The sequence below is a fragment of the Oncorhynchus kisutch genome, linkage group LG20 (assembly GCF_002021735.2).
Source record: "Oncorhynchus kisutch isolate 150728-3 linkage group LG20, Okis_V2, whole genome shotgun sequence".
Classification (NCBI taxonomy): Eukaryota; Metazoa; Chordata; class Actinopteri; order Salmoniformes; family Salmonidae; genus Oncorhynchus; species Oncorhynchus kisutch.
This window is the reverse complement of record NC_034193.2, coordinates 13148723-13157671: the sequence shown is the minus strand read 5'-3', so window position 1 is coordinate 13157671 and position 8949 is coordinate 13148723. Positions and strand designations below refer to the sequence as shown.

General features: G+C 44.5%; 1 protein-coding gene across 2 annotated transcripts in view; it reads left to right on the top strand.

Moving 5' to 3' along the window:
• Window positions 1-172: 172 nt before the first annotated feature.
• Window positions 173-8949, top strand: part of LOC109865110 (myozenin-1) — a 9759-nt gene continuing 982 nt past the window's right edge. Inside the window, exons 1-4 of one of the 2 annotated variants that reach the window (XM_020453227.2) lie at window positions 173-344; window positions 5020-5113; window positions 8321-8487; window positions 8717-8789. In XM_020453227.2, the coding sequence (XP_020308816.2) occupies window positions 5029-5113; window positions 8321-8487; window positions 8717-8789 (325 nt within the window). In that variant the 5' untranslated portion in view covers window positions 173-344; window positions 5020-5028. Of the gene's footprint in view, window positions 345-5019; window positions 5114-8320; window positions 8488-8713; window positions 8790-8949 lie in introns of both variants that reach the window. The other variant, XM_031799688.1, reaches the window with a different exon arrangement.

The following is an 8949-nucleotide window of genomic DNA, read 5'->3' as shown; positions in this document are numbered from 1 at the left end:
ACACTTCACTATGGTGAGAAACACAGTCCTCGGGGAGCGAAGGGAAGGGGGCTAAGTGATTATCTTTCTCTATCCACTATTCTGTCCTCCCTCCCTCTTCACACTACCCCCCCCCCCCCCCCTCGTTCTATACTGGTCTATACATAGACCCCGGGAGCATCTGAGACAATATCAGTCTCCTCGCAGACCCTTAAGCAGCTCCCACCCACCCAGCCCAGCACCTACACTGTCTCTTGGGTGTACAGGAGGGTAGGCACTGGGACACTTTCTGGAATACTTTCAACTCTTCTTCTCCTCCTTGAACATTATTTTCTTCTTCTCTAATTCCTGAGAATTCTCCTGAGGTAAGGCTACATTTGTGACATCACCTCCTACCAGTTGGTAGAGCAGGATGTTTGTAACACCATCATAGTGGGTTTATTTCCCAGGACCAGCCATACATAAAATAAATGCACACATTCCTGTAAGTCGCTTTGAATAAAAGCTTCTGCTAAATGGCATCTATTATCTGGCGGTGATAATAATGGACTGATGCAGGTGTAATTGTCAGCCAGGTATAGACAAGCTCACTGTTAAGGAATGAATTGGGCGATCTACTGGTTTTAGATTTGATTCAACATGGGTTTATGCCGTGCAAGGCCTGCACTGTGCTGGGCTGGGCTCTGCTGGGCTGTTTCAGGTGTAAAAGTCCTGGTCAGTGTGTGTCATGTGTCCTCCACGTACGGCAGCATGTCATATGTATCACAGCATACATTAATTCATGTATTCATGGTATGGTATCAACTTACATGGCTTTCTAGCTATTGGTTAGTAGCTGCATGGAATGTAGCCCTTTATTCTTCAACACTCATCAGGTACAAACCATTCACATTTCATGTCCATCAGGCTGAAGTGGGTTTGGGATGTCGGTGGTATGATGAGGCATTCACGTGCTCGGAGTCATCAGACCGACATGATTCAAGTTCAAGTGCTTCTAAAATCAGAACAGTTCTTCAACCAATAATCATTTACCCAGCTAACACATTTTGTTCTGAGAACCACGTGTTTCTTAGAGCTTGGTTGTCCTGAGGTTATTTTGCATTAACCTTCCAACAACTTTCTGGGAATGGTGTCGAATAGTTACTTGTCTTTGGAACATTCTCCACACATTCAAGAAACTTGACAAAAAAACTGTATTTTCTTGGTATTTCATGCTTTTAACAGAACATTTCCTAAAAGTTCAAACATGGTTACATTTAATTTACATTTTGGCAATGTTTTAGGAACGTTGTTCAACTGGTTTGACATTGGGAATGTTCTCAAATAGTTCAGAGAACGTTAAAAAAAAAAACTTCTGTGGGAATTTCAGTTCTTCAGCATAACGTTTCCTACTGGTTTCTTCATGGTTCTATTTAGAATAATGTTCTCAAATTGTTCCATGAATGTTCTTCTGTGGGAGCCACAGATGATGCAATCTCTATTGCACTCCACACTGCCCTTTCCCACCTGGACAAAATGAACACTTACGTGAGGACGCTATTCATTGACTACAGCTCAGCGTTCAACACCATAGTGTCCTCAAAGCTCATCACTAAGCTAAGGATCCTGGGACTAAACACCTCCCTCTACAACTGGATCCTGGACTTCCTGACAGGCCGCCCCCAGGTGGTGAGGGTAGGTAGCAACACATCTGCCACGCTGATCCTCAACACTGGAGCTCCACAGGGGTGCGTGCTCAGTCCCCTCCTTTCTCCCTGTTCACCCATGACTGCATGGCCAGGCACGACTCCAACACCATCATTAAGTTTGCAGACGACACAACAGTGGTAGGCCTGATCACCGACAACAATGAGACAGCCTATAGGGAGGAGGTCAGAGACCTGGCCGTGTGGTGCCAGAATAACAACCTATCCCTCAACTTAACCAAAATTAAGAAGATGATTGTGGACTACAGGAAAAGGAGGACTGAGCACACCCCCATTCTCATCGACGGAGCTGTAGTGGAGCAGGTTGAGAGCTTCAAGTTCCTTGGTGTCCACATCAACAACAAACTAGAATGGTCCAAACACACCAAGGCAGTCGTGAAGAGGGCACGACAAAGCCTATTCCCCCTCAGGAAACTAAAAAGATTTGGCATGGGTCCTGAGATCCTCAAAAGGTTCTATAGCTGCAACATCGAGAGCATTCTGGTTGCATCACTGCCTGGTACGGTAATTGCTCGGCCTCTGACCGCAAAGCACTACAGAGGGTAATGCATACGGCCCAGTACATCACGGGGGCCAAGCTGCCTGCCATCCAGGACCTCTACACCAGGCGGTTTCAGAGGAAGGCCCTAGCCACCCCAGTCATAAACTGTTCTCTATACTACCGCATGGCAAACGGTACCGGAGTGCCAAGTCTAGGACAAAAAGGCTTCCCGACAGTTTTTACCCCCAAGCCATAAGACTCATGAACAGGTAATCAAATGGCTACCCGGACTATTTGCATTGTGTGCCCCCCCCAAGCCCCTCTTTTACGCTGCTGCTACTCTCTGTTTATCTTATATGCATAGTCACTTTAACTATACATTCATGTACATACTACCTCAATTGGCCCGACCTACCAGTGCTCTCCCGCACATTGGCTAACCGGGCTATCTGCTTTGTGTCACACCACCCGCCACCCACCACCCGCCAACCCCTCTTTTACGCTACTGCTACTCTCTGTTCATCATATATGCATAGTCACTTTAACCATATCTACATGTACATACTACCTCAATCAGCCTGAATAACCGGTGTCTGTATGTAGCCTCCCTACTTTTATAGTCTAGCTGCTGTATATAGCCTGTCTTTTTACTGTTGTTTTATTTCTTTACTTACCTATTGTTCACCTAATACCTTTTTTGCACTATTGGTTAGAGCCTGTAAGTAAGTATTTCACTGTAAGGTCTACTACACCTGTTGTATTTGGTGCACGTGACAAATATGATTTGATTTGATCTGAATTTTAGCACTTCAGCATAGCGTTTCCTACAGATTTCCTCATTGTTCTATCAAAGTCATGTTCTCAATTTGTTCCAACAACATTAAGAAAACTTTAAATTAAAACCACAAGAAATCTTTAGTAATATTCAGAGAATGTTGTTAGAATGTTATTTAAAAACATTCCGTTCTCAGCATCAACAAAACTATCTCTTCCTGTCTCTTGTTGAGTGTGTTCAGGTGCGTTGGCCACGCCCACTAATTGGCCACACCTGATCTTAATGAGTGATTGTTTCCTTTGAAATGGGGTCTGTTTGAATAGACTAAAATTAACAGCTTTGTAGGAGTAAAAAATACATGGTTTGCTAGCTCCATCCTGGGCTGCATTTACACAAGCTGCCTAATTCTGATCATTTTTACACGAATTGGTCTTTTGGCCAATCAGATCAGTACTTTTGCAAATAATTGAGCAAAAGATCAGAATTCAGCTGTCTGTGTACATGCAGCCCTGGTGGCGCAGTGGACTAATTACATGTATAGAGAACAGAAGATCTTAGGTTCAAATTCCACGGATGCCTTGTCATAACAAAAAAGAAAGTGTTCACATGATTAATGCCCAAGGAAATTAATTTCCATGTGTCTTATCTGTGTGTGGAGTAAAACATGAAATAAGCTAGCAGTGTTATTAAAATTCTTATTGAAACATTGTGTGGAATTTATTCAAAAACCTACAAATAATCTATCATTTCCGTTTTCAAAGCGTTCATAATTTATCTTCTCAGAGTAATAAATAATAAAATTAATAAAACCTCCCTGGAAAACTTTCAAGGAACCAGAGTTAAACATTCTTAGAAACTTCCTGCAAACTAAAACTGAAAGTTCCCAGAACAGGTAAAAGTCTTACTTCTGTTCTCAGAACATTTAGAAAACCTTACATTTTATCGGTCAGGAAATGTATTGCTTCGTTCCCACAACCAAGGTGAAAACAAAAAACAAAAACACATGTTTCCACAACTTACAAGAAACCAAATGTGCTAACTGGGTAGTTAGGTAGATAGTTTTCTCGATATGCTTGCTACCGTTGCTAATAATTAAGTTAGCTAGCTTGCTTAATATTGACAATATGACATATTTTACAATATATGACAAACTAGCTACATTATCCAGTTTGTAATTGTCAGAAACTGATTTGTTATCATCTTTTGGTTGAAAAGGTCAGAGGTCAGTGGTAAAATGAATTGGAGGGTCGTACAAAAAAAAAGACCAGTCAGAACTCCAAACGTCCGATAACTCCGACACCACGTGAACATCTAACGAGATAATTATGTTGGGAGTTCTAGGGGATGAGCTGGGTGTTTCGGGAATCGGGATGTGTGTGTTTGAGAATGTGCTGACTGATGACGTTCCCTGTCAGCTGTCCTCCCGGGAGATTTATCTGCAGCTAAAACAGGAATAGTGAGGGGGATAGAAGCCCCTCTGCTCGGGGTAATGGGACCCTCAGACCCCCAGGCCTTCAGCCTCACGTCCTCCTGAAGTTGGGGGACTTTTCCCCCACGCTATCCCATCAGGAGCTCCATAAACCCTGCATTCTCCCACCTTTCCCTGTCTCTACCCAGCGTACCCTGGTGTGATCAGGGTGTGTGTGTATGCGTTTTTTGGCGTGTGTCAGTATGTGTGTGTGTCAGTGGGTATATGATGTGTGCGTGTGCGCACGTGTGTGTGTGTGTGTGTGTGTCAGTGGGTGTGTGTGTGTGTGTAAGTGGTAACAGTGACACTCAGTGGAACATGTAGTAATAATAGCTGCAGGGTGTTGGATTCCAGCAGGAGCTTCAGTTACAACAGATTAAACCCATCACATCAACTACAGTATGGAATACAGACCCACAGAACCAGCCGCTCAAAGGCCCAGCGCCACAGAGTAATGGCTCCCTAGAACCCCACCTTAAATCTAATGGTGTTGTGATCCAGCAAACAGATGGAGAGAATTGACCAACCATCATCATCACCATCATCATCCTTCTAATCAACAGTCTGTGATTGGTTGGTCATTTTAACTGTGTCTTTCTGATTGGTGTAGGCTGCAGGCATGCCTCTCTCGATTTCCGCCCACCCTAACAAGAGGAAGAAGGTCAACAAGATCATTACTGATCTGACCAACATCACCCAGGATGGTATGATGCACACACACACACACACACACACACACACACACACACACACACACACACACACACACACACACACACACACACACACACACACACACACACACACACACACACACACACACACACACACACACACACACACACAATCTTATCAAAATGATTTATAAAGCAGATGTACAAAGTGCTTATACAGAAACCCAGCCTAAAACACAAGAGAGCAAGCAATGTAGAAGCTGAAACACAGTGGCTAGGAAAAGCTCGCTAGAAAGGCAGGAACCTAGGAAGAAACTTAGAGAGGGACCAGGCTCTGAAGGGTGGCCAGTCCTCTTCTGGCTGTGCTCATGGAGATTATAAGAGTACATGGCCATTGCCAGATCATTCTTCAAGATGGTCGAACGTTCACAGATGACCACCCAGGTTCAAATAGGTCCGTACATCAGGAATATATGTCAGCTGGCTTTTCATAGTCGAGACAGCAGGCCGAGACACCACGTCGAGACAGCAGGTGCGGTAGACAGAGCGAGAGCGAGAGCGAGAGAGAGAGAGAGAGAGAGAGAGAGAGAGAGAGAGTGAGAGAGAGAGAGAGAGGTTTGAAACAGCAGGTCCGGGACAAGGTAGGGTGTCCGGTGAACAGGTCAGGGTTCAATAGCTGCAGGCAGAACAGGCCAGGTAGTCCTGAGGCATGGTCCCAGGGCTCAGGTCCTCCGGGAAGGGAGAGCAAGAGAGAGATGGGAGAATTAGAGGGATCACACAGGACACCAGATAAGAGAGGAGAATTACACCAGATAAGGCAGACTGACCCTAGCCCTCTGGCACATAGACTATTGCAGCATAGATAATGGAGACTGAGATGGGGGGGGGGGTGCTTCACACACACACACACACCTGATTTGCACAGGATTGCTTTGCCAGCTCCCAGCTTTAAAGCTGTGTGTGTGTGTGTGTGTGTGTGTGTGTGTGTGTGTGTGTGTGTGTGTGTGTGTGTGTGTGTGTGTGTGTGTGTGTGTGTGTGTGTGTGTGTGTGTGTGTGTGTGTGTGTGTGTGCGCGTGTGTGTGTGCGTGTGTGCGTGTGTGTGTGTGTGTGTGTGTGTGTGTGTGTGTGTGTGTGTGTGTGTGTGTGTGTGTGTGTGTGTGTGTGGACTTGTTTAACTATATTTGTGGGGCCCCACAATAGAATAGTAAATTAACAAACATTTGACCAACTGGGGACATTTTGTTCGTCCCCACAAGGTCAAATGCTTTTTCTAGGTGGTTTAGGGTTAAGGTTAGAATTAGTGTTAGGGTTATAATTAAGGTTATGGTTAGGAGCTAGGGTTAGTTTTAGGGTTAATGTTAGGTTTTCGGGTTAAGGTTAGGGTTAAGATTATGGTACAGGTTAGGGTTAGGTTTAGGTTTAGGGTTAGGTTTAGGTTTAGGGTTAGGGAAAATAACATTTTGAATGGTACTGAATTGTGTGTCCCGACAAGATTAGTTGTACAAGACTGTGTGTGTCTGTGTTTGTGTGTGTCTGTGTGTCTGTGTGTGTGTGTGTGTGTGTGCGTGTGTGTGTGTGTGCACGTGTGTGTGTGTGTGTGTGTGTGTGTGTGCGTGCGTGTGCGTGTGTGTGTGTAATGTGGCTGGGCTCCAGGTGTTATGAGTGATATCAGAGGGTGTCTAGTGGATGATGAACAGAATGTTTTATGGGGACGAGAGGAGAGCAGCCAGCCGTCTGCAAAACACATCTGACACTTTTATCAGAGAAGGCGAGAGAGAGAGAGAGAGAGAGAGAGAGAGAGAGAGAGAGAGAGAGAGAGAGGTTTGGAGGGAGAGAGAGAGAGAGAGAGAGAGAGAGAAAGAGAGAGGTTTGGAGGGAGAGAGAGAAAACAGAGAGAGAGAGAGAAACAGAAAGATGTTTGGAGGTATAGAGAGAATCAGAGAGAGAGAGAGAGAGAGACCGTTGCCCTAGAGCACACAGTAACTATACACACCTCGGCCTAAACATCAGTCCCACAGGTAACTTCCACAAAGCTGTGAACGATCTGAGAGAAAAGGCTAGAAGGGCCTTCTATTGCCACTAATTAAGATCTGGCTAAAAATACTAGAATCAGTTATAGAATTGAGAGAGTGAGAGAGAGATATAGAACCCATTGACCTTTATGGTTGTGAGGTCTGGGGTCCGCTCACCAACCAAGACTTTACAAAATGGGACAAACATCAAATTGAGACACTGCATACAGAATTCTGCAAAAATATAATCCATGTACAACGTAAAACACCAAACAGTTATCAAAATCCAGACAATGCTATTTGGCCCTAAACAGAGAGTACACAGTGGCAGAATACCTGACCACTGTGACTGACCCAAACTTAAGAAAAGCTTTGACTATGTACAAACTCAGTGAGCATAGCCTTGCTATTGAGAAAGGCCGACATAGGCAGACCTGGCTCTCAAGAGAAGACAGACTATGTGCACACTGCCCACAAAATGAGGTGGAAACTGAGCTGCACTTCCTAACCTCCTGTGAAATGTATGACCATATTAGAGACACATATTTCCCTCAGATTACACAGATCCACAAAGAATTCCAAAACAAACCCAGTTTTGATAAACTCCCATATCAACTGGGTGAAATACCACAGTGTGCCATCACAGCAGCAAGATGTGTGACCTGATGCCACAAGAAAAGGTCAACCAGTGAAGAACAAACACCATTGTAAATACAACCCATATTTATGTTTATTTATTGTCCCTTTTGTACTTTAACCATTTGCACATTGTTACAACACTATTTATAGACACAATGTGACATTTGACATGTCTTTATTCTTTTGGAACTTCTGTAAGTGTAATGTTACCTGTTCATTTTTATTGTTTATTTCACTTTTGTTTATTATCTATTTCACTTGCTTTGGCAATGTTAACATATATTTCTCATACCAATAAAGCCCCTTGAATTGAAATTGAATTGAAATTGAGATGAATTGAATGAGAGAGAGAGACAGAGAGAGAGACAGAGAGAGAGAGAGAGAGAGAGAGACAGAGAGAGAGAGAGAGAGAGAGAGAGAGAGAGAGAGAGACAGAGAGAGAGAGAGAGAGAGAGAGAGAGAGAGAGAGACAGAGAGAGAGAGAGAGAGAGAGACAGAGAGAGAGTGCTTTATATTGTAAAGGGGAAACTGTGGTGTAGTGTGAACGTAGCATTGGAATCAACACTGTGTTTCTCCCTTCTCCAGATGAAGAGTCGAACCCTGAGGCGTCCGAATTTGATCTGGGCACAAAGATCAACACTCCTAAAGACACCATGTTGGAGGAACTGTCTCTTTTGACCAACAAGGGATCCAAGATGTTCAGGATGAGGCAACAGAGAGTGGAGCACTTCATCGTCACCAACGAGAATATGGTGAGGACAGGGAGACAGAGGGGAAGGGGAGGTCTGTGTGTGTCTTTGCACACTGGCTGTGTGTGTGTGTCTGTGTGTGTGTGTGTATGTGTGTGTGCGTATGTGTGTGTGCTTTCACACTGATCTGGATGTGTGTGTGCGTGCGTGCATGCGTGTGTGTGCGTGTGTGTCTGTGTGTGCGTGTGTGTGAGTCTGCTTATCTGAGAGTGTGTCCTGCCTCCTCTAGCAGAATCTCCAGCAGCTGGTTCCATCCCTGGGGTGTGAGACGACAGCCCCACCACTCACTCAGGAACTGGAGCACGGTAGAACTATGCACTTTTACATTCCATTAGTTCCACTGTACCCAGCTAAATCAAGCACTAAATCAAGTACGTGAAAGTACGTGACATTGACATGTGTTGAACCCTGGTCTGATATCAACATGGGTGCGATGAGGACTTGTGGATGGAGGGAGTGAGGTGA